The sequence below is a fragment of the Bufo bufo genome, chromosome 1 (genome assembly GCF_905171765.1).
Source record: "Bufo bufo chromosome 1, aBufBuf1.1, whole genome shotgun sequence".
NCBI classification, from domain to species: domain Eukaryota; kingdom Metazoa; phylum Chordata; class Amphibia; order Anura; family Bufonidae; genus Bufo; species Bufo bufo.
In genome coordinates, this window is record NC_053389.1 from 757,973,100 (window position 1) to 757,999,830 (window position 26,731).

The 26,731-nt window shown below is 43.5% G+C and overlaps 1 protein-coding gene across 2 annotated transcripts in view; it reads left to right on the forward strand.

Annotated features, from left to right (window-relative positions):
• AEBP1 (AE binding protein 1) overlaps positions 1-26,731 on the forward strand; it is a 52,077-nt gene that overhangs the window by 19,098 nt on the left and 6,248 nt on the right. For both annotated transcript variants that reach the window (XM_040414555.1, XM_040414556.1), the window contains exons 4-15: positions 2,771-2,830; positions 4,402-4,467; positions 4,574-4,654; positions 13,782-13,856; positions 15,858-15,929; positions 16,557-16,619; positions 17,939-18,004; positions 18,079-18,188; positions 18,334-18,473; positions 18,701-18,785; positions 23,906-24,050; positions 26,407-26,495. In XM_040414555.1, coding sequence (XP_040270489.1) covers positions 2,771-2,830; positions 4,402-4,467; positions 4,574-4,654; positions 13,782-13,856; positions 15,858-15,929; positions 16,557-16,619; positions 17,939-18,004; positions 18,079-18,188; positions 18,334-18,473; positions 18,701-18,785; positions 23,906-24,050; positions 26,407-26,495 — 1,052 coding nt within the window. The remainder of the gene's footprint in view (positions 1-2,770; positions 2,831-4,401; positions 4,468-4,573; positions 4,655-13,781; positions 13,857-15,857; positions 15,930-16,556; positions 16,620-17,938; positions 18,005-18,078; positions 18,189-18,333; positions 18,474-18,700; positions 18,786-23,905; positions 24,051-26,406; positions 26,496-26,731) is intronic.

Here is a 26,731-nt window from a genome sequence, read left to right on the forward strand (position 1 = left end):
TTCAGGTATAGGCTTGTCCAGCTGAATGTCATACATGTAAAAACACAAAGTTATATAGATGCTCACCTGTCTATTGTCATGCAAGGTGCTCAAAGTCTAACTGACTCACGCAGTCAGAGGAGGGATATAGATAAAAGTATTGTTAATAGACTGGCACACTATAACTGGCGGCAAATAGAGGGCAGACAAGTTAGGTAAAGTGTGGTGCAGGGCCGGTACAAGGCAGGGGCCGAAGGAGCGGGTGCCCTGGGCGCTACCATTTGCGGACAGGAGGGGGGCGCAGGTGAAGTGCCAGCAGTGTACAGCTTCACTGTACCACATTAGCCAAGCGCCACTTGCTGTGCTTGCTGTGCTGAGTGCGCTCCTGCACCCGCCTACACCGTCCACACCAGCCATGTCAGCGCTGCTCCTTCTCTCCCCCTATGAATTTTGTGCCGACTGCGCTCCTGGCTCGGGCTCCCTTTCCTCCTCTGCGTTTCCTCGCCCCCCCCCCCCCCCCCCATGGAGGATTCATTTGGTTGATACCACCGGCGTGCGCCGTGTGACGTCACGCGGCTCACGCCGGAGGCGAGGTGTGAGGTGAGAGAGGGAGGACTCGCGCAGCCTACAGGGAGCTGTGTCGGCGCGTGAAGAACAAGCCACGAGGAGCCTGCCTTCACTAGCTGCTACTCACACACAGACTGTAAAAAGTAAGAAAATAATGTAATACAAATAACAAACTAATTTTTTTCTTAAAAACGGGGGGGGGGGGGGCGCAGTTTGCCATCTTCGCCCTGGGCACCAAATGGCCTTGTCCCAGCCCTGGTGTGGTGATAGTTTATTCTCCCTATTATAGTGAAAGTAGAAAATAGGGGTATGGAGAGATGCAAGTACAGGTGAAGAAAATGATGTATAGAACAATAGAAAAATATAAAATGTAAAAAATGTTATAGTTAATAAAAATATAGATGATAGCCACAGAGGGAAATATATTCGATGAAAAAAAGAAATTAATAACAGTCAATGTTCCTTTTGAGGATCAGTATTCCTGTTGAAGATCTCAATTAGTCAACAATGGTATGGTTACTGTATGGCTTTGATAACCAATGATCAAAATCCTGTAGCAGGCAAGTAACACTTGTATAACTCCTGTGGCGTCCCACAGGAGAGCAGTGTACTGCCTGTTTTTACCTTACTAGCGTCTGACACTTTCTCAGTGATCCTTCTGGTAGGGTTCGCTGGCCGCTGTCTGCTCTCTTCTCCCAGAACACGTGGAAGGTTCGGCGTCCCACATGGTGCTGTGTAAATTCGGCGCACTTGACGTCCCACGTGGTGCTATGTAGTGAACGCAAAAGAAGACGCCAGTAAGGTAAAAACAGGCAGTACACTGCTCTCCTGTGGGACGCCACAGGAGTTATACAAGTGTCACTTGCCTGCTACAGGATTTTGATCATTGGTTATCAAAGCCATACAGTAACCATACCATTGTTGACCAATTGAGATCTTCAACAGGAATACTGATCCTTAATAGGAACATTGACTGTTATTAATTTTTTTTTCTTGATCGAATATATTTCCCTCTGTGGCTATCATCTATATTTTTATATATTTTTATTAAAGGGATTCTGTCACCTCTCATAACCCAAATTCGGATTTTAAACCAGTCATGCTCCACAGCTTACCTTGAATCGGCTGTGCTGTTCTATATTGTAATCCGTCCAGTAGTTTTGCAGAAAAACGACTTTTATAAAACCCTGAAGGTGCCCAGCGGGGCGTTATGTTCCCCTTTGTGTGCCCAGTAACGCCCCTCTTACAGTGCCCAAAACGCCTTCCTCCAGAATCCCTAACCGCCCACAGCGTCTCATCCCTCTCCTCCCCCTCCCTGACGGCCGAGCGAAGTCTCGCGCAGACGCAGTACCCACTGAGGGCTGCGCCAGTGCGATTTGCTGGAGACTGAGGGAAGAGCGAGCATCGGACGTCACTGGGCTCGGCGCATGCCCAGTGACGACGATGAAGCTCCTGCCCTCAGTCTCCAGCAAATCGCACTGGCGCAGCCCTCAGTGGGTACTGCGTCTGCGCGAGACTTCGCTCGGCCGTCAGGGAGGGGGAGGAGAGGGATGAGACGCTGTGGGCGGTTAGGGATTCTGGAGGAAGGCGTTTTGGGCACTGTAAGAGGGGCGTTACTGGGCACACAAAGGGGAACATAACGCCCCTCTGGGCACCTTCAGGGTTAATTTGCATAATTATAAAAGTCGTTTTTCTGCAAAACTACTGGACGGATTACAATATTGAACAGCACAGCTAGCCGATTCAAGGTAAGCTGTGGAGCATGACTGGTTTAAAATCCGAATTTGGGTTATGAGAGGTGACAGAATCCCTTTAACTATAAAAAAAAAATTACATTTTCTATTTTTCTATTGTTCTATACATAATTTTCTTCACCTGTACTTGCATCTCTCTATCCCCCTATTTTCTACCATACTTTACCTAACTTGTCTGCCCTCTACTTGCCACCAGTTATAGTGTGCCAGTCTATTAACAATACTTTTATGTAAATTATTGATCAGGAAGGCATCAACAAGTCAGTCATGGAGGTTTTAAATGTAGAGGACTGCGCAGGCTGCTTGGCTAGAAGTAGCACTAGAGAGGATGTGAATAGGGTACAAAATATGAAGATCGGATGCGGACAAAAAAAGTACGGTTGTGTGAATGGGGCCTTAAATGTTGGAGAACAGGCAGGGAGGAATGGAAGACATGGCAGTTTATACTAACGAGTTATTGTATGTTCCAGGAGAATATGTGGAACCACTTCCTGAACCTGAGGAACCTGGAATAGTAAGGCAGAGACCTAGTGAGTGACACATTCTCTCCTTTTTTACTTTCATCATATACCTGACATACAGGGTCGTGTACACCTTCACAGCCATTTTTTATTTATCTCAATAAATTTAAAATGAAAAAATGTACCAGGTTTGCTATAGGTCTTACTTAAAAGTTTCCGCTTTTGTTTTGTTTCTACAGCTCCTATGCAGACAATGCGTCTCCATGGTAACAGACATACCCTGTTGTCTGATCTTGTAGTCATAGTCCCTTCTGTCTGTCCTCCACGTCCGGCTAACCTACCAAATGAATGTTAGCACAAAGTAGGGGCCAAATGGAAGACATATGAGACTGCAGGACGACGCTGCACAGAACCTGCTTGCTGCAAGATGAATAGTCTGCGTAGGAGCTCTAGAAACAAAACAATAGGATTTTTTTTTATATATATATAAGATCTATTGCAAATATTTTTTAATTTTTCACTTTAGATTTATTGGGACAATAAATGAATTAAAGGTGCACATATCCTTTAATTCAGCCTAACAAAGAATCATTTAAAGGTAGTCTGTTTTTAATTTTGTCAATGCAAAACTGCTGAAAGATATAGGTAGGGGCATGGGACAGGTAGTAATACATACCTCTGTCCATGCTTCAATTAATGGAGTGCTGCCAAAATTATGGGAACCTTGAATACTTTGTGTGTGGTGTGCACCCGCAAGTGCATCAGAAGTGCACCATGGGAGGGCCTACAGACTGCAGCGCTTCAGGCTCAGTATAAGAACAGAACGGCCCCTCTCTGCTGTGAGTCACGGCTGTAGTAACCTCACTTGCTATGCAAGCGACTAGGTTGTTATGTTTTAAAGCTATGCCTATGCAGAAGATCTGGATCTCCATCCACTGTAAAGTTACACTAAAGGCACGTTTACATTGCAATGAGCAACAGATTTTCGGGAAGGAAGCGCTCCTTCCTGCCAATCGGCTGCTCGTTTAGTGGAGGAGAGTGCTGCTATTGCATGCAGTGATCACCTTCACAGTATGAGGACGAGGGATGGCTATTGCGATGGCTCAACCTCATACATCTGCATTGTTTCTGGGCAGAAGATCACTGTTTAGACAGCACCATCTGCTGCCCAGAAACAATAATTTAGGTGCCTGCATGAATGACAGGATCACCCGATGAACGAACGTGAGTTGTCCCTCACCTGCAGCAGGGTCTTTATAGCTGTGCCTTGCTGGTCACTCTGCTGACTATATAACAAAAAAATCAGTCACTTGGGAATTCTTCACTGTTTCTCTCTCATAGAATATAATGCTGGTCCCCTTGGAGTAGTAGCTCAAATCTGTGCTCCTACACTCCTGACTAGCTAAACTAGAACTTCCTCTCCTGGTAGGAAGCAGGACCAGTCCACTGCTAACAAGAGTGATAGTTAACCCTGTCCCTGCCAACCAGACCATGTCATCCTTGGTGTACATTACAGAACATAGAAAAACAAAACAAACCAAACATTTCAGATACCCCCATTGCAGAAATGGAAACAGGCATCTAAACCTGACAGTTTAATAGACCTGTACGACCATTCAGTTTTTTTGTATTCCCCTTAGGTGTGGAAGAGGAACCTCCAACTGAAGATTACAACGAACACCTGGAGAAGGAGGACTATGGTGACTGTATGGTTACTAATTTTTAACTCTATTGTACATTTTCTGTATTCTACCCATCATACAGGATTACAAGGATTTGTGTACCTTTTCTCCATCTTTTTCCTTCCTGTAGATGGGCACAACAGACGCCGTGAGAGGCCGAAAGCTCCTCAGCGCCCCGAGCATCCTGTAGTCTATGAGAAACCTGCACCCAGTAAGAGACTTTAAATGTTGTAAGCAGTGGTGTCAGACTGGGGTTCCTTGGGCCAACCAGAGGAAATTATTGTTGTGGCCCAATGTCCATATCATCAATAAAGTCTAATAGACTTTGATTGAAGGAAATAGACCCTATTGGCAAGTGATTAGCTCCAAATGTTTTCTTTTTCTCATGGACCTTTGGGGCCCACTATGGTATGAGATCCTGGGCCCATCAGAAGATCCTCTGGTACGCTGGTTGTATCAGCATTATTTGCTCTTCTCGTTCATTTGCAGTACTTGTTCCATAGACATCTGATCTATCTTGACACTGAATGTGTATACACAGACATTTAGCCCTGATGTATGTTTATACTAACCTTAGATGTTCAATTAGATAAGAAATAAGGCAAGTCTCCTCTTTCAAAATCCATTTTGTCAGTGTCACACATCCCACTTTTTGGGACTTTGTAGGGAGGAGATTGGAGATTCTCCATTGTTAGGAAAACTCATTATTGTATAAGAAGCTTTTTGAATATTGATCACCTTTATAGGGCACCTTCACACATGGCAGATTTTGTTTCTCTGCTAGTAAAAAACAGTTCCCTTCATTTAAATTGGGCTTTTTTTGGCAGGAAGCACATGGATTTCTGCAAGCTCTATTCAGATGAATGGAACAGATTTTCAGTCACAAAAACAATCCTGAAACAAAATCTGCCAAGGGGGAAGGCACCCTTAGGGGGTTTATAGCAGATCTTACCCATGTCTTGAACCCATTTCAATAATTTCACTGAATGGCCCACTTATTAGAGACCTCTGCCCTTTCACAATTAGAGCTTCCTTGTATGAAATTAGACACATGACCCTGGTGTGCAGCTTAAAGTCAAGTAAGGAAGTTTTTCTGTAGATCAGTTTTAGTGTGAATCCATATTAGAATGGGAGAATAAGGCAATCTGAGCAGCTTTGAATGAGGTATGGTCATTGGTGGTAGACTAGCCAAGGCCAATATTTCAAAAACTGCGAGCCATGTGGGTCTTTTTGGGCCATGATTTCAAGAGTATACTGAGAATGGTGTGATTGAGGAAATACTTCCAACGAGAGGGGATCCTGTGAACGTAAAAACTAATCAACTAAAGAGGTCCGAGGAGGATGTCAAGAAACATTCTGATGAGAGGCAATAGGGGATCTTGTGGATGTATATAACTCCTCGACTAAAGAGGTCAGTGGAGGATGTGAAGAATTGTTCCGACGAACAGGCGATGCACAGTCAAGGCAGATTGCAGTCGAACACAACACTGATATTCCAATTAACGAGTCTGAACGCACAACTCGTCATTCCTTAGCACGGATGAGGGATAACAGCAGACAACCAGTTTGAGTGCCATTACTGTCTAAGGCAAACACAAAGGCAAGGCTTCAGTAGACAAGTGAACACAAAAATTGGATAACTGAGCAGTGGAAACATCTCCTGTTCAGATGAATCTATATTTCTGTTGCACCATTGCTGATGGAAGGGTCAGAATTTCACTCAAGCAGCGTGAATCCATTAACCCTTCCCGTCATATGTCAACAGTTCAGGTTGGTAGAGGTGGAGTAATGGTTTAGGGAATGTTTTCTTGGCACACCATGGTTCCTCTGATATCTATGGATGGACAGTTGGACAGTAGGGCTTACCTAAGCATTGTGAACCGACCAAGTTCGTCTCTTCATTGCAGCTGTTTATCCTATGGCAGAAGGACACTTTCAGCAGGACAATGCACCAGGCCACAAGGGTTGTATAGTTATGGACTGCTTCAAATTTTCCATGCTTCCCTGGTCTTCACAGTCCCCATATCTTAATCCTATAAAGCATCTCTGAGACAAGGTAGAATGGGCTGTTCTGAGCATTTCAATGCCTACATCTAATTTGTAGCAACTGCATGAAGCTATCTTGTCTTCATGAGCCAATATTCCTGAAAAATTATTTCAACACCCAGCAGAATCTATGCCATGATGAATTACTGCAATTCTGAAGGCCAAAGGAGGTCCAACACACAGCTAGGTGGATATCTCTAATAAAATGGCCATTCATTGTATAGTTCTGGGGTGCCAGAGTCTTAATCTCTAGGACTCTAGAACTACTACCCATCTTAAAGATTAGGAAGTTGCAAGGGAAACTTTTTACAGCAATTTTGTTTGCTGTAACTAAGTAGAATTTGTGTGCTTACACTCTTCCAGCTGAGACTGACTCTTGGGTAAATCTGCCATTCTTGTCTCTAGCAGTGAATAGTTCAAGAGGCATTTTTATTTATGGCATATCCAGAGGACAGTACAGCTGTGTTTGTACCTTCCATTGAAATGAATATGGAGCCACTCTCTATTCAATTCCCACCTAGATGCAGAGGCCAGAGGTGTGTTTCAAACTGTGCTGTAGTGCATGGAATTGTGAAAGGACAGATTAAGTAGAATTTAAAAGCTTTGAAAATAAATTTTTAAATATCTTCTTAAAGGGCTATTTCCAACATTTATGACATATCCATGAATGCAGAGGTGGCCATGCATGACCAGGCTCTCTTCATTCACTTCTTTTGGAGTTCCAGAAATAGTAGCACACGCTTGCATGGTAATTTTTGGAACTCCCATAGAAGTGAACACAGAAAACCGCACATGTGTAGCCACTACTCCACAAGAAGAGATAGAGGTGACAGAGGTGGGGCTTGCACCTATCGGACATTTATGACATATCCTGCGGATATGCCAATAAATGTCCAGATGGGAATAACCCTTTAAAAAAATCACAGCTAATAAAGAGATCTTCATTTCTTCACCAAAGAAGAAAGCGGATACTAAGGGCTTTTTTACACGAGCGGATCCCGTGCGGGTAATCCGCTGCGTGAAAGACAGCCAAGCCCTGTTACGGACAGCAGAGAAACGGAGCAGTAACATGATTGATAATACTCCGTGCCTCTCTGTGATCTTTTTGCTACAAAATCACAGTGAGATAAAGTTGTCACCGTGTTACTGCTCCGTGTCTCTGCTGTCCGGAACAGGGCTTGGCACTCTTTCATGCAGCGGATTACCCGCATGGTATCCGCTCGTGTGAAAGAGTCCTAAGGGGGACATTTATTAAGACTGGTGTATTATACACTGGTCTTAATCTATCCCCTGCAGGTGTTGAATGCATATCAAACGCGTATATGTGTATCTCCGTGCACCAAAACAGACATCTACACCAGCCAGGGAGCAGGTGTAGATTACTGCTATAATCTAGAAAAGTTTCCTGGTGTAGATTATAATAAATGTGCCACCCCTGCCCACTTTTTGGAAAAGTGGTGGACGGTCAGGGTCTAAACCCCCAAAAAGTTGTAAAGTTTTAGCAACCATGACGTGCACCAAACTTTTGACCCTTTGATGCCAGTTTTCAGGGGATGATAAATGTCCCTCTATGAACAGTCCCTATTGATTTCAATAGGGACTGTGTAATGGTTAATTAGTGGATCCCTCTAATAAATGAGCACTGTCTACACATCCATGTACACATAATAGATCATGGACCAGAGTGTCACCAGTTCTAATCTTACGCAACTGCCTTTAAGGAAGCGTTGTCAGTCTACTTAGTAAAAAGTGTAAAAACAAGGGATACACATGGATTAGCAGTACATAACTGAATTCAGGAAATTTCCACTCTTCTCATGTTCTCATAGAAGATGCCAAGGAAAACATAGTGTAATGTTGACTTGTTATTAGAGATATAGAGTTGAAGGATGTTGTGAAATGTTCACCAAGCAGCGGAGAACCAGTGAGGTATCTCCAGCTATACCAGTATGCCAGACTAATGGGATCTAATTTCAGCAACGGGGTAAAATTTCACTTATGACCTGAATATTCCATCCTTAATGCCAGCAAAAATCCTCCAGCTTGTAATAAGCAAAATTATGTCTAATGCACAGAAAAACAGAACTGCAGTATAAACTGCATTTTGATACCCTATAGTGGGTAAGTGGCACTGGTGAAGACTGCTGGACATATTTGAGGGTGTAAAGCTTGCAAAGCTGGTTTGAGGTTTTAGCTGGAGGTAAGCCAGCTTCTCTTAATACAAGTCCTTCTACATGTGAAAACCAATTTTGAACATTTTACTTTTATGTTGAGATAAGCTTACTTGACTTTTTGCGTCATGGCTGGTTCCACTTATTCTTTGTTGGGGTTCCCCAAGGTTCGGGGTTGATCCCCTTTTTGTTTTCTCTTTACAAAATCCCAGTGGGTCAGACTGTCAGCAGATTTGGTCTCCAGTACTATCTTTATGCTGATAAGACTTAAATATATACATCCTCCTGCTCTCCTAAGAACCACTAATGAGTCTGTCGGTAGTCGGATACCCTCCTACGCGATGTTTCGGGGTCATACTCATGCATGTGTAAGGGGGCGTGACCCCCGAAACGTTGCACATTATGGGATAGGATACAACTTGGCGTTCTCAAAGAAACAGGCCTGCGAGCCATGAATCGTTTTTAATTTTTAATAAAGGATTGAAAGTACTGATCGTACTTCACAAGAGTGAGTAGCATCTACAATCGTGGCCAAAAGTTTTGAGAATGACAAAAATATTGGAAATTGGAAAATTTGCTGCTTAAGTTTTTATAATATCAATTTGCATATACTCCAGAATGTTATGAAGAGTGATCAGATGAATTGCATAGTCCTTCTTTGCCATGATCGGAGTGCCACCAGTGCAGAGCTTGCTCAGGAATGGCAGCAGGCAGGTGTGAGCGCATCTGCACGCACAGTGAGGCGAAGACTTTTGGAAGATGGCCTGGTGTCAAGAAGGGCAGCAAAGAAGCAACTTCTCTCCAAAAAAAACATCAGGGACAGATTGATCTTCTGCAGAAAATATGGTGAATGGACTGCTGAGGACTGGGGCAAAGTCATATTCTCCGATGAAGCCTCTTTCTGATTGTTTGGGGCATCTGGAAAAAGGTGAGCGCTACCATCAGTCCTGTGTCATGCCAACAGTAAAGCATCCTGAGACCATCCATGTGTGGGGTTGCTTCTCATCCAAGGGAGTGGGCTCACTCACAATTTTGCCCAAAAACTCAGCCATGAATAAAGAATGGTACCAAAACACCCTCCAACAGCAACTTCTTCCAACAATCCAACAACAGTTTGGTGAAGAACAATGCGTTTTCCAGCACGATGGAGCACCGTGCCATAAGGCAAAAGTGATAACTAATTGGCTCGGGGACCAAAACGTTGACATTTTGGGTCCATGGCCTGGAAACTCCCCAGATCTTAATCCCATTGAGAACTTGTGGTCAATCCTCAAGAGGCGGGTGGACAAACAAAAACCCACTAATTCTGACAAACTCCAAGAAGTGATTATGAAAGAATGGGTTGCAATCAGTTAGGAATTGGCCCAGAAGTTGATTGAGAGCATGCCCAGTCGAATTGCAGAGGTCCTGTAAAAGAAGGGCCAACACTGCAAATACTGACTCTTTGCATTAATGTCATGTAATTGTCGATAAAAGCCTTTGAAACGTATGAAGTGCGTGTAATTATATTTCACTACATCACAGAAACAACTGAAACAAAGATCTAAAAGCAGTTTAGCAGCAAACTTTGTGAAAACTAATATTTTTGCAATTCTCAAAACTTTTGGCCACGACTGTATTTCTCACCTATAAATGTATATGAAGAATAACATACGGCTGAATTGAGTATAGAGACTGATAATACGGAGTATGAGTGAGACTCTAAGTCAGACCGTTGTGGATAACACATGGGAGCAGTTTGATTGAATACAGTGGTTGGATCCCCCACTATTCACAAGATGGCGATAAATGTTTTCATGGGACAACCACTTTGAGTTTGAACCTCTCCAACTAATCTACAAAGCTCTCAACAAAAGTGGACTGGCCATAGACCCTACTGGGAAATTTCCTGATGGGCTGATGCCCATGGTGCCTGCCTGAGCCCCCCTTATGGCTGCTGGCCAGGTGGTACATAACAATCTGATGCTCTCAGCTTTAGTTAATGCTAGGTGCACCAGATACTAATGCACCTGGCCAGCAGGTGCCCTCCTGAATTCACCTGTATCACTGCCCTCAGTATGGTGATAGGGCATAATTTTATGCTGCACTGTAGTATTTGGTTTTGTTGGGGCAGCATTTTGGGTTGGCGCTGTGGTATTTGGTTCTGCGGGGGCGGTATTTTGTGCTGCACTGTGGTATTTGGTTTTGTTGGAGCAGTATTTTGTGCTGCACTGTAGTATTTGGTTTTGTTGGGGCAGCATTTTGTGCTGCACTGTGGTATTTGGTTCTGCGGGGGTGGTATTTTGTGCTGCACTATGGTATTTGGTTCTGCGGGGACGGTATTTTGTGCTGCACTGTAGTATTTGGTTCTGCGGGGGCGGTATTTTGTGCTGCACTACGGTATTGCTAGCCCCACCTACTTCTGTTGTCCCTGCCTACTTGTGGCTTGTGTTGCCCCACCTTTTGTCAATTTGAACTCGCCCACAACTTGGAGCACAACTTTTTTTTTACAGGGCCACTTTCAATTCCGAGTTCGCCCCTGGCTCTCCACCATGTTGCGCTATCATACGTCTCAGCTCTAGTCTCCATTTACAACCTCTTCACTCAGCCAATTAGAGCTCATTTGATTTCAAGTGAATGGAGCTAAGCTGCAATACCAGATACAGGCCATAGACAGGAGTGGCGCTCTTTCTGCAAATAAATCCCTGAAACCCCTTTAACCACAGATTGTAATAAACTTTTTTTTTCAGCTTGTACATTTTTTCCATTGCCTGACATTTGACATCTACATTTCACAATATATTAAAGGGATTTTCCTGGAGTTCGATATTGATGACCCATCCTCAGGATAGCAACCCTGCTGATCAGCTGTTTGAAGAGGCCCTCTTCCTAGGCCAGTGAATGGGCCTGGGCTGCAATACCAAGCACAGCCACTATGCAATGTACGGCGCTGTGCTTGGTATGCTGTGAGCTCACCGGAGTGCCACGGCCTCTTTAAACCGCTGATCGGCAATGGTGCTGGGGGTCGATACCCCCACTGATCAGGTATTGATGACCTATCCTATCCTAAGGGAAGGCCATGAATGTCGAACTCCCGGAAAACCCTTTTAAAGTTAGTGTATGCGGAACGTGTGTTTTTATCAGTCCGATTTGACTGAGATCATGTGACCATATATCTGACCGACTTAAGAAGAGGCGGAGGGAGGGGGTCACCACTGCAGTTTTAAATGCCATACAGATGACAGGACATTCCTGTTCCTTGTCCAAAGCAAATTCCACAGAAGTTATTATAAGCTTATAAGTTGTTATTTTAAGGGGTTCGCTAGATATCTGTATTCTAAGTATGCAATGAAAGCCAAACTTGGCCTGGATTCATGCATTGCATGAACAGCTTGTTGATTTCAATGAGAACTGTGTAATGCTTCATTTCTCCTATGGTGGCGCTACAGGAGTATTGGACACTTCCTGCCAGATTACAGCTGACTGCTGAGGGTCCAAGCAAAGGGACAACCTGTGATCATTTTATCATATTTTCATCTCAAAATCTTTCTAACAAAAAGAGATTGTTCGAAGCAGGTGACCCCTTTAGAATGTAAGGCCTAGTTCCCACAGTCAGTGTTTGGACAGTGATTTCCATCAGTGATTGTGAGCCAAAACCAGTTGTCGGTCAAAAACACAGAACAGGTGTAAATTTTTCCGTTAGGCCTCTTTCTCACGGGCGAGTATTCCGCGCGGGTGCAATGCGTGAGGTGAACGCATTGCACCCGCACTGAATCCTGACCCATTCATTTCTATGGGGCTGTGCACATGAACGGTGATTTTCACGCATCACTTGTGCGTTGCGTGAAAATCGCAGCATGCTCTATTTGTGCGTTTTTCACGCAACGCAGGCCCCATAGAAGTGAATGGGGCTGCGTGAAAATCTCAAGCATCCGCAAGCAAGTGCGGATGCGGTGCGATTTTCACGCATGGTTGCAAGGAGACAATCGGGAGCCATTTTTATTATTTTCCCTTATAACATGGTTATAAGGGAAAATAATAGCATTCTTAATACAGAATGCTTAGTAAAATAGGGCTGGAGGGGTTAAAAAAAAATATAAAAAAATTTAACTCACCTTAATCCACTTGTTCGCGCAGCCCGGCTTCTCTTCTTTCTTCTTCTTTGCTGTGCAGGAGGAAAAGGACCTGTGGTGACGTCACTGCGCTCATCACATGGTCCGTCATATGAACATGTGATGGACCATGTGATGAGCGCAGTGATGTCATCAAAGGTCCTTTACCCAGGTCCTGAAGAAAGAAGAAAGAAGAGAAGCCGGTCTGTGCGAATAAGTGGATTAAGGTGAGTTAAATTATTTTTTTGTATTTTTTTAACCCCTCCATCCCTCATTTACTAAGCATTCTGTATTAAGAATGCTATTATTTTCCCTTATAACTATGTTATAAGGGAAAATAATACAATCTACACAACACCTAACCCAAATCCGAACTTCTGTGAAGAAGTTCGGGTTTGCGTACCAAACATGCCGATTTTTCTCACGCGCGTGCAAAACGCATTAAAATGTTTTGCACTCGCGCAGAAAAATCGTGCATTTTCCCGCGACGCACCCGCATCTTATCCGGCCCAAATCCATGACGCTCGTGTGAAAGAGGCCTTACACCTTGGCTCTCTGTAAGCTCCACTTCTGGTTTTGGCTCACAATCACTGAGAAGTGTGAACTAGGACCAAGGCCTCATGCACACGGCCGTTGCCCGGCTGTGCCTTTATCACTTGATCGGGTCCGCAATCTGGAAGGTTGGTGCAGAACGGAGGCACGGACCCCCACGGAAGCAGTGCTTCTGTGGGCTTTCTGTCCATGCCTACAAGTTGAATGGGTCTGGACCAGTCAGCGGAATCGGCACGGATGTTTCCCTTGCTTTGGGGACCACAAAATTGCTGTGCTCAATACATGGAATGGCCAATCAACGGCCGTGTGCATGAGCCCTCATAGTAAGATTTCCAAATTGTTATTGTGACCTGATAAAAAGCACATCGGGGCTATTTTTTTGGAGCACCTGCCTATTCATATTTGTGGACCAAAATTTTCTATGTACTGTATAGGCTTTAAGCTGATTTCTTTTTAACCTGTGATTTTGTCTCCTCAGAGAAACCAGCAGTCGTAACTCCTCCACCACTTCCTGAATACCCCGACCCGAAACCAGGAATTCATTTCGAAGACTGTGAGTACCGTATGAAACTAAAAGCTCGTTCACACGACCGTATGGCTTTTTCAGTGTTTTGCGGGCCGTTTTTAACGGATCTGTTTTTCTGTTTTTTGTTTCAGTAGTGTTTCCAGTTTCATTCCATTTTTCCGTATGGCCTATACAGTATACAGTAATTACATAGAAAAAATTGGGCTGGGCATAACATTTTAAATAGATGGTTCCGCAAAAACGGAACGGATACGGAAGACCTACGGAGTATATTCCGTATGTGTTCCGTTTTTTTTGCAGACCAATTGACTTGAATGGAGCCACGCAACGTGCTTTGCGGGCAATAATAGGAAATGTTCTATCTTTGAACGGAAAAACGGAAATACGGAAACGGAATGCATACGGAGTACATTCAGTTTTTTTGCGGAACCATTGAAATGAATGGTTCCGTATACGAACCGTATACGGAACGCAAAAAAAGTTTGTGTGAACGAGCCCTAATGGAGTGTTTTTTTGCACAACTGTATCTAAAATAAAAACTTTGTCGCAAACATTCTTAATAAAAAATCTGCTGTTCTGTGAATTCAGCTCCTGCATAAACAAAGCCTGTGTAGTCTGATCCAGGATTTATTGTAATATTCCAAGTGAAAAAGCTGGAAGGGTAATTATCCAAACAGGTGACAGGGCTCATGAACACGGCCGTGGTTTCTGTCCGCGTTTTCTTCATCTCAATGGGACCGCACTTCCGTTCCGCGGCCCCACAAAAAAATAGAACATGTCCTAACATGTCGCAAAATGGACAAGAAAAGGAAATTTTTGGTGGCTTGCACTTATCCGGGATCTGTGTTTTGCAGATCCGCGATTTGTGGACCGCAAAACACCTACAGCCGTACGCATGAGCCCTGATACTGAAACATTAATCTTCTCAACCAATGTTCGGGCAAACTTTAGACTTGGCCGAGTAGATGTAACCATGGCTCTGTTCCAAATACTCACGACCTCTTCCACATCCCTCTGTTGTCATCAATGCCTTATCGAGGAACCTTGAAATGAGGGCAGACGTTACGCACATTTAGGATGTAGTTATGTTTTAGGCCTCATGCACACGACCGTATGTATTTTGCGGAACGGAACAGCTGGCTCTTCATAGAACAGTACTATCCTTGTCTGTAATGCAGACAATATTAGGACATGTTCTATTTTTTTGCAGAACGGAAATACAGACATACGGAAACGGAATGCACACGGAATAACTTCCGTTATTTTTGCGGACCCATTGAAGTGAATGGTAATGCATACAGTCTTCAAAAAAAAAACGGAACGGACACGGAAAAAAAGCACCCGCAGTCAGGCAATGTGCCGCATGCTGATGCACAGAGAGGACTCCTAAGCTTGCGCAATATAATGGGGAGGACTCCTTCTTCAGCCTGCAGCACATGCAGACAGTAAGACGTTTCGGAGTCGACAGAGTCTCTTTCTCTTTAGTACTAGCCACCTGATAAGTCATGGTGTATGCTCCTATGGTTCTCCTACATGTATAGAGAATTTGTCCAGTGACCTGAAGACCTACCCTCTCAGAGTCAGCTGCCACAGTTGGGCTTCTAGTACAAGTCAAACTTATTACATATACATATTTAGGACTTTTGTGTGTGGTGGTTGCAGATCAGTTATGTCCTATGCCTCATTTGGTGGTTGGTCTCTGATCTCGCCCTTCATTATTTCCACTTCCCATACCTCTCCTCCATTTTATGGGTGAGATGGTGGTAGGCTACATTTCAAGGAAGGAACAGACGTCCTATGAATACCTTAGTTGTGTAGGTTACCCTGTATGTCCTTGAGGCATGTCATAAACAACAAGTACAGAGGGTGACAATATTTAATGAGGTTTCCCATCATTGACCTGATTAAAGAGTAAACTATGTGTTCCTCAACTATGAGAAAAGCTCAGAACTGCTGTGTCCTCGCTAAATGAGTCCTCTGACTTGTTGACACCTGCAAAATACAAGTCATTTCTGTTTCTCTGTGCAGATGATTATACTGTGTACCTGAAGCCACCAGACACAAAGGAGGAAGACTGGACAGATGAAGAGAAATACCCAAGTAATTCTTTATGTACATATGTCTTTAGATGTGTACGGATTTCAGGGCACCATGACTAATAATGTACTGGTTAAGAGCGCATTTATATGACCATTTCTATTCTTGTGATCTATGGTGGTCCCAGCAGTTGGGCTCCCAACAATGTAGCACTGAGATGGCTAACCTCCGACACTCCAGCTGTGGTAAAACTACAACTCCCAAGATGTACACTTGCTTGGCTGTTCTCAGAACTCCATAACAATGAATGGAGCATGCTGGGAGTCATGGTTTCACCACAGCTGGAGTGCGGAAGGTTAGCCATCACTGATCTAGCATTTATGACCTATAAAGTGGATAGTGATGAATGCTTCTGGATGGAATACCCCTTTATCTAAGGGTTGGCCCAGACTTTTTAACTAAGAGTGTGGTAGCGGTCTCCTTTCTACACAGGTTTGTTTCTTTGACCAACATCTTTCCAGTAGAAATTCCATAAAACTGTCCCAATAATCATATAAATTACTCCACATTATAGTGTTTTGTGGTGTTGTGGTGTACAGGTTACTTTGATGATAAGTGCTAACATGAAGTCTATAGAGTGGCGTTTTAATATATAAGACTATGTAAAAGTATGATATATTATGTCTACAGAGAAAACAAGTAGCAAAGAAGAACGTGAGAGATGGGAGGAGGAGGAGGAGAAAAATCGTAAAGGTAAAGTGCAACATTGACACCCTGTAAACCTGGTCCAGCAGCAATGGGAAAGACTGGTCCACGGTCGTCCACCAGTAGAAGAGACACTCAGAGCAGTGATCTGTAGTCCTCATCAGTAAGAACATGAAGAGAAAGATAGAGGTAGATTCAGCAGAAACGTGAGGATGTGAAATGATCAGGAGGTGTTTGAGGCTTTGACGGCTTAAGTCTATGGAAGTCCATGGAAGGATGGATATGCTTGGTCTAGAGTCTAGACCCATCCTATAGATGATGTAAACCTGTACTGTGCCCAGGGGTGCACCACCAATGAGGCCAGGTGAGGCGATCGCCACAGGCAGCACCAGGTAGGGGCAAGCAGGGGCAGTGGAAGGGCCCTTTCATTGTGGCAAAGGGGTTAGGTTAAGAAATTGGCATTGGGGGGGGGGGCGCCATTTCAGTTTTTGCGTCAGACAGCAGAAAGGCTAGGTGCACCCCTGACTGTGCCCCCCATGTTTACATGCTCTACAATACTACCGAACTATGGAAGTAGAAGTTACTTGAGAGTCATGGTAGCCTTCTCTCCTACTGGCAATTCCCAAATATTAGGATAAAAGAGGTATGGTGCTATGAAAGAGCACCAAAAAGGGAGCCATTTTGGTTTCTGCACAGGCCCTCTATGTACACCACTGCTATGGAGGCATACCAATTGCAAGCTGCAGATGCACTCAACAGCCATATTGTATACTATAGTGCCTGGTTTTCGGATGCTACCAGGAAATTTTAGACTTGGGTCCTTATTTAGCCCACTTGCGTAAAGGGGTTGTCTCGCTTCAGCAAATGGCACTTACTAACGTATTGTGATTGTCCATATTGCCTCCTTTGCTGGCTTGATTCATTTTTCCATCACATTATACACTGCTCGTTTCCAGAGGTTTACGGCCACCGCTGCAGAGCAGATACAAGGTGGCCAGGATGCGAGCTGCTGCACATGCGTGCCTATGCATGCTTCAACAGTCTTGGCCACCGGAGAGATTTCCAATAGTGTACAAACACAACCACCACCGCTGGATTACAGGGTGGACGTAACCCCTGGAAATGAGAAGTGTATAATGCAAAAGAAAAATGAATCAAACCAGCAAAGGAGGCAATATGGACAATCGCAATACTTTAGCGAACGCCTTGTATTAACTTTCTCTACACGATAAATACCGCTGAAGTGAGACAACCCCTTTAAGTATATAAAAAGCATTGATAAATAACTCTGTGATTTTAAAACAATTCACAGCCTGTAGTTCAAGAAATGTGATATATAAACTAGTGTTTTTTATTTCCAATGGTAGAAAAGAAGAAGCCCGCAGAAACATGGGATTCAGAAGAGGTGGAAGAACCTCCAAAGGAGAGGAGAAGTATGTAGAACTTGCTGTGCATAGTTTGATCTTGTAAAACCTGAAATGTGTGTAACTGTTCAGTCTTAATGCAGAGTGCCCCCCAATTGGTCTGGAGTCCCATCGGATAGAAGATGACCAGATGCTTGCTTCCTCTATGTTGCGCCATGGGCTGCACGCTCAAAGAGGTCGTCTAAACATGCAAGTATGTACAAAACTAGGTAGAATTAAGAGAACAAAAATGTATTCACATCCATCATAGTAGCAAGAGGTCAATTATTGAGTTGAAGGGACCATTAGTTAAATGACTAGTTACTGAATAATGTAATGACAACATGTCCCATCTCTAGGCAGGCACTAATGAAGATGACTTCTTTGATGGTGCCTGGTGTGCTGAGGATGATGGCAGATCACAGTGGTTGGAGGTGGACACCAGAAGAAGTACCTTATTCACTGGTGTTATAACCCAAGGACGGGACTCTACCATTCTGTGAGTACTTTCACTGAATAATAAATGCAGTACCCCAGGACAGGGTTCTTATAAAAAAAAGATTTTGTCATTTAAAGGCGTTGTGCAGGAATATGGGGTTTTTCGCAAACCCTTTTTTTTTTTAATGTGTTGTTAGACAATTCTTTTATGAGAATGCAAAACTCTTTACATTGTTTTTGGAACTGTAGCTCTTCAGACATCTGAATCCACATTTTTCTCGCCAACAGTGATGATTTTGTCACCTCGTTCTATGTGGGCTTCAGTAATGACAGTCAGAAATGGACAATGTACAGCAATGGATACGAGGAGATGGTAAGTGGTTATCTGTGCATTTTACCATAGGAATATTACACCAAAACATTTAAAGCAAACCTCTTAGCTCTTGTGTTAAAGAGAATCTACATTAATTATTAAAGCTTCAAGGGCTCATAACTAGAGATGAGCGAACTTCTGTTTTAAGTTCGGCGTCTAAAGTTCGGCTTCCGGTTAGCGGAGGATCCCGATATGGATTCCGAATTCCGTTGTGGTCCGTGGTAGCGGAATCAATAATGACCATTATTGATTCCGCTACCACGGACCACAACGGAATTCGGAATCCATATCGGGATCCTCCGCTAACCGGAAGCCGAACTTTAGACGCCGAACTTAAAACAGAAGTTCGCTCATCTCTACTCATAACCTAACTTGACCCAGGTTTGAAGTGAATTTAAAATGTCACTTTTATTGATACAACTTAAAATGGCTGTGAGCCTAAATACAAGTTTAAAAACACTGTTTGCCACTCCAGTGTATGGTTGAGGTGACTGCCTTAGGGGTGGTGGAGATGTGCACCCTCTCCTCCCACACTGCAGTGATCTTTAAAGTATTATCCAGTGCGAATCACACCTTCAAAAGAACATTGAGTCTTTTCAAACAGAAATCAAAGAGAGAAAACACAGGAAATATATCAGAGATAGAAGGGATTTTGATACGGGCCAGATTTCCATTTCTAAGACCAACACTGGGGCTTCCCAGAAGAAAAGAGGTAGTGGTAATAATCCCAGTGCTTCACAAACTGACATATCTGAGTCCGATTGGTTGGGATCAGAAGACAAATCATTCAGGAATCAGCCTAGTATCCCAACAGGCACCAAACGTAAAAATAAAGGTCGAGGTACTTACACACAAAGAAAAGCGCCCCCCCACAACCCGCGCCTACGACATGTGCAGCTCAAACATGGGATGGGACTAAATCTATCTTGAGCGTCCCAAAACCAAATGGGATGATACCCAATATACCTCCACAAGTAAATACCACACATGCCACCTCTGTCTCTGGCATGTTGCCCTCCTCCTCTCTTTATGCACAAAACACTGGTCCCATCATGCCAGCTACACCCATATCAATGAATCCTCCTTTTTTAGGCCAGGCAGTTCAATTGAGGGACAGGGACGAATGGGCCTACAGTGCCAAGACCTAGGAGATAAACCTTTCCAGTGTTTCACTGGAAGACAGACACATCAAATTATTGAGCAAAGGACTGTCATTTTCCCCTACTCCAACCTTTGAATGTTTCACATGGGTCAAAGATCTTTTTGCCCATAAGTTAGCCTTACATAAGCTCCATAAACAACAGGAAAGGGACTACCATAATTAGCAAAAACAAGAGAAAGAAGCCCTGGCTATTCTGGAGTCTCTTGATACATCAGATGCCAAGGCTCAAGATGTTATTGAACCGCCCTTGTCTTCTCTTAAACCAAAGCCTAAATTTACTCCACCATCTCACAATATGGCAATATTGACACCTTTGTCCAGTTAGTTTCGATCATATCCAATTTAGATACGGATGAAATACAGGCTTTAGCAGAATTATCTAATAATGAAGATCTGGTTGTCAAGCCTTCAGATAAGGGTGGGAAAATTGTCCTTATGAACAAGTCCCTCTACTAGGAGATGGTGGAAGATTTACTGAGCAAGGGAGGCACGTACCAAAAATTGGAGAACAATCCCACAGACAGATATTTGAGTGAACTCAAAGTTATACTTATCCAGGCGAGGACTGAATCTCATCTCAAAGGACGAATATAAGTTCCTCTATAAGACACATCCCACCATGGCTACTCTGTATGCCATTCCTAAGGTACATAAGCAAAGACAGCCAGTGCCAGGGAGACCGATCGTCTCTGGCAATAGTAACCTGACGGAGAATATCAGTCAATATGTGGATGAGTTTATTGCTCCGTTTGTTCCGAGTCTGCCTTCATATGTTAAAGACACTAAGGATGTGGTCACCAGACTCCAGGAACTTCAGGTTACCACTGAGACTAAGTTGGCTAGCCTTGATGTTGAAGCCCTGTACACAAGCATCAGGCATGAGCTGGGCACCCAGGCAGTATCTTCATTCCTCTTCACCAAAGGCACACAATTTCATACACATAACAGTTTTATTTTGACTTTGCTATGATTTCTTCTCAATCACAATTGTTTTTTATTTGATGGTCACTTCTATTTACAGTTAACTGGCACCGCAATGGGTAGTAAATGTGCACCAACTTATGCAAATTTGTTTTTAGGGTGGTGGGAAAATTCTATGGTCTTCACTGATGATTTTCAAGCATACACCAAACACATTCTGTTTTGGGGCAGATACATCGATGATGTTCTTATACTTTTGGAAGGCACCACGGATTTATTTCATTAGTTTGTCAATGCACTTAATCAAAATAATATTGGAATGAAGTTTACCTCTGAAATAGATAATTGCACTCTCACCTTTCTGGACCTCAGGCTTTCTCTGGATTCTGGTGGACACATCCTTACAGAAATATATCGTAAGCCTACGGCGACTAACAATTTTTTGCACTGGAACAGTTATCACCCACAGTCCCTAAAGAAAGGGATACCTACTGGTCAGTACATTAGGGCTCGGATAAAGTGCACAGTAGATTCCAGTTTTATTCAGGAAAGCAACAATTTATATAATAGGTTTAGGACTAGAGGCTACCCCAAAAAGTCCTATATATGGCCTTTGCACGCGCAAAAAATACCAAACGTCCAGATTTACTAATAGAGAAACCCAGGACACCTTCCTTTCAGGTCAATCAGAACATATGATGCTCAGAACCATCAAGTCTTCCAGATTTTAAACAAATACTGGCATGTATTGCAGGCTGATAATGACCTGAGAGAGGTGATAACTAAACGGCCCATTATAACATAGTGTAGAGGGAAAAACCTCAAAGACATTTTGGTCCATAGTTTTTATCAGTCCGAACCTAAGAAGACTACCTGGTTAAAATCCAAGATAGTAGGTACCTTTCCTTGTGGTAGATGTATCTTCGGTCCCTTTCTTAAAAAATGTAAGACATTTGTGAACCCTTTGGATAATAAAGAGTACCATATCAGACAATTTATCAACTGTCAAACCAAAAGCATTGTGTACATAGCAGATAGCACAATGTCCTTGTAAAAAGATCTATGTAGGAAAGACAATACAAGAATCTAGACGTCGCATATGTCAACATATTAGTAATATCAATACAAAGGCCGACACAACAATATCTAGGCACGTGAGACAATATCATGGAGGAGATCCCAAATGTTTATCCTGTTGGGGGGTCTATAAGAAAACGCTTGGTGTGAGGAGGGGAGATCTGGATATACTCCTGCTGCAGGAAGAAACCAAGTGGATATACTGATTGGATAGCCTCAGCCCAAACGGGCTTAATGAAGGCTTCACTTTTTCCTCTTTCTTGTAGGCCAGTATTGGAGAAATCGATCGAGATGTATTCAGCTATCACTAAATATACATATTCTTGAGCTTTTTGAGACCACAGCCTTTTTCTTTGACTGTAAGAAAAGTGCCACTCATAGGGGTCATATAACCTTTTTTAATAAAAATAATAAAGAAATTCCCATTTTTTCTTTGTTCCTAGGTATTGTTGTCATTGGTGGGACAATGTTGTTCATTTTACTAGGAGACTATCTCCCTAGTCCACATTGAAACCTAATGATTTGTTTTCCCCCCTGCGCGTTTGCCCAAGTCTACCCGCATCAGCACGGGGCGCGCAGAGCCGGTTCGCGCATCAAGTCACCTGGGCACTCCCTCCGCCGCTCTAGGATTCGTCCAGTGATGTTGGAGGGCGTGCCCACACTTGACAGCTGATAGGTCAAATGGCAGGGAGAAGCCTTTCTGGAATTATGTGAGTGGTTCATTCTTCTTTCAATCAAAAAATCAGGGGGCATTTATATCCCGCATGTGGCTGGCGTCCTCAACTCTGCCCATACTCCTGAAGAAGCCAGGTTACTGGCGAAACATGTCGGGGGGCAGATACAGTTTTTAATGTCTGTTTGCCTACCCCATTGGTGTCTGTTAGTTAGCCAGACAGCGTACATTTAATAATAGACAGTGCAATTGTACAATCACCACATTGTACAGTAAGTCAAGCAGCCAAGTGTAGTTAAGAATCAGTCAGCTTATGTGCATGAGAGTGTTTGCAGTCTGATTGACTCTGAGCGACCGTTAACCTGACAGCTATTGACATAGTGTCAGACAGTATCTGCTACGATTCAAATGTATGTGGATGTCAGTGAATCAACTGACTCATAATTTCAGATCTGACAGCTGTAGACATAGTGTCAGATAGTATCGGTTACGACTCAGTTCTGTATGGTTATCAGTGAATAAACTGTCTCACAAGACAATACTGTAAAGATCACTGCAGTGTGGGAGGAGAGGGTGCACATCTCCACCACTCCTAAGGCAGTCACCTCAACCATACACTGGAGTGGCAAACAGTGGTTTTAAACTTGTGTTTAGGCTCACAGCCGATTTAAGTTGTATCAATAAAAGTGACATTTTAAATTCACTTCAAACCTGGGTCAAGTTATGTTATGATCCCTTGAGGCTTTAATAAATAATGTAGTTAATGCACCTTTACCCAGGTCAGGTCCAATTTGTTTAAAAATTAAAGAGAATCTGTCACCAGTGACCTCCCTATCAAAATGTTTGCATGGACACATACTGTAGCTGTGGTTCACCTGATTATTACTTTCATGTTACTGTCTGGGACTTGAATATTGATGGCGTATTCTCAGTATAGGACTCGTCAATATCAGACTGGTGAGGGGCTGACACCACGCACCCCCACCAATCAACTGTTTTAAACAGTCGCCAATGCCAGAATCTACACAGTAGATGGAGCTGGAAGCAGAAGGTTCCACCCACTGTGTAATGGTCGTGTTGGGGTACTGCAGCTAGGCTCTCGTTCAAATGAATGAGAGCTGAGCTGCAGCACTTAGGCAACGCGCCCTCTGTCCTTATAAAATCTGTATGTTTCAGGTCAATTTCCCCGAAAAGGGCAACTCTGGCAGGAAATTGTACTTTAATGTACCTGTTGTGTGATAAATAAGGCTCTCTAGTGTCTGCTTTATAACCCCTGTCTCTTTATAGATGTTCTATGGGAACGTGGACAAGGACACGCCGGTGCAGACAGACTTTCCAGAACCTGTGGTAGCAAGATTCATCCGTATATACCCGCAGACCTGGAATGGCAGCCTGTGTATGCGCCTTGAGGTCTTAGGATGTCCAGTATCCAGTAAGAAACCTCTGTTCTTATTTTACCACACCCCATTTTCTTTCCGTGTCCGTTTTTTTGCTGACCGTATGCGGAACCATTAATTTCAATGGGTCCGCAAAAAACGTAAGTTACTTTGTATGCACTCCGTTTCCGTATTTCCGTTCCGCAAAAAATAGAACATGTCCTTTGATTGTCCACATTACGGACAAGAATAGGACTGTTCTATTAGGGGCCAGCTGTTCCGTTCTGCAAAATACGGAATGCACACTGATGTTATCCGTATTTTTTGGACCGCAAAATACATACAGTCGTGTGCATGAGCCCTAAGTGCTACCATCTGTGATTTTTGTGCCACACCCGCCACTTTTAAAAAGAAACATTTTTTAGTTGGGAAAAAAAAGTTCTGCAGACGGAAATAGCTAATACAGATCTGTCTTTTTTTTCTGTTCTTCTGACGGATCAGAAGAATGCAAAATGAAATGGTGATGTGAACCTAGACCAAAACCAGATTTATGAACTGCAACTTTTTAACAAGTCACAATACACACTGTGACACAGTGAGCATGTGCGGCTGGGCTGGTTTCCAGCCAGGTGAGGTCAAATACTGGACCGGAGCCCAGCGGGTAAATCAGTGGTGGTTTAAGCTTGCTAACCCTGCGAGGACCCAGTATTATGACTTACTCCACCAATTGTGGAGTAGATCTGGTAGATAGGGTTTCGCTCTGGTAGATAGGGTAAGCGGGCGCAGTACAGAGGCAAAATACAAGTTCTTAACTCAAAACGTCAGTGTTTATTCACACTTGAGCCAATTGCACAAAACAGCACGTAACTTTGCAATCTTGGTGTTATTTCACACACAATGGAAAGTTCATATAACACAAGTCACCTTGCTGGCAGTTCTGCCTCCAGTAGCCAACACCAGGCTTTAGAGGGCCTGTTTCCCCAGCGTGCGGCTCTCAGCCCTCCAGCACGGCAGAAAGCCTCAGATCCCAAAAACAGAGACATCTCTGCTGAGGCCAGCTGCCTATTTAAGGACAGCCAGGTGCTGCCAAAACCCGGACCGGCACCTAAACTCCGGTCCGGTATTTGACCTCACCTGGCTGGAAACCAGCCCAGCCGCACATGCTGGGAGGAAAATACCTGCCTTGCCAGACACAACCCCTCACTGTGTCACAACACCTAATTCACTAACCGGGATATACCACTATGAATGTTATGGAAGTATACCTACTACCTTGAATTACCCCAATACAAAAATACCTCCACATAAATTTATCAAAAATAAGCTTTATTCAATACAAAAAAATGTAAGAAGTCACAAAGAAGGGTGCAATCTTAGGCTACTTTCACACTAGCGTTTTTTGCTGGATCCGGCAGGGACAAGCAAAAACGCTTCCGTTACTGATAATACAACCATCTGCATCCGTTATGAACGGATCCGGTTGTATTATCTTTAACATAGCCAAGACGGATCCGTCATGAACACCATTGAAAGTCATTTTCTTTTGTGTCATTGACTTGCATTGTGGGTCATGACGGATCCGTTTTGCTCTACATCCCAGGACGGAAAGCATTTTGGAGCACTCCGTTCTGTTCAGTTACGTTTTGTCCCCATTGACAATGAATGGGGAAAAAACTGAAGCGTTTTTTTTCCGGTATTGAGACCCTATGACGGATCTCAATACCAGAAAATATTAACGCTAGTGTGAAAGTAGCCTTATGCTTTGCTTAGCCTGCCCAATTGTCAGGCAGATCATCTGCTAATCTAAAGGTGCAGCAGGTCACCCAGTGGGTGAAATGATTGTTGGTGCAGACGGAATCATAATTTCTGGGCAGCAGGTCGTGCTGTGTGGACAAGCAATGGCAGTAGCATCACTCGTCCTCATACTGTGGAGGTGATCGCAGCATGTCAATGCTGCTCTTCACCTTCACCGATGAGCAGGCAATCATAAGAAAGAACGTTTCCTTCCCAGCAGTCGTCTGTTCTTCGGCTCATAATGTGCCTTTAATCCCAGTAAGAGGGTGGCATACAAAACTAGCTGGACAAGTGTTAAGACTGTATTACACTGGCTGATATTTCAGCAGATAATAGCTAACAAGCTCATTAGCGATTATCTTGCGGATTGACCGATGAACGAGCAAATTGCTGGAAATCGCTGTATGTAATAGCTGCGGTCTCCTCCGCTAGCTAGCAAGCAATTGCCGGGAGGGAACGCTTCCCTCCCGGCAATCGCTTGCTTATCTGCCCGTCTAATACAGGCTTGAGGTTTAAAGGATCCTTCAAAAACGTGTTTAATAAATGTGCTACAAATTACAGCAAAGCAGACTGAAGACACTATCCTCCCTTACAATATCTGCTTCAATTCCTTTCTAGATGTGGTTAGTTACTACAGCCAGAATGAAGTTATAACATCTGCAGATAACCTGGATTTCAAGCATCACAATTACAAAGATATGAGGCAGGTGAGTATGTCTTCTCTGTAGTCACCTTCACCTCCACCACACTGCTTTTAGCTTCCTGAGGCTGGTGTCACACTACATTTTTATTTTTCATTTTTTGCAAAAACGACTGGTCTCTTTTGTAATTTTCAATAGTGTTTTTTTTTTATGCAGTGTCCAGATGTTACATGTTTGGCAGTAGTAAATTATAAAATGACCTAACAACATCGAGGCCCTGATTTATCACACTGATTAAGGCT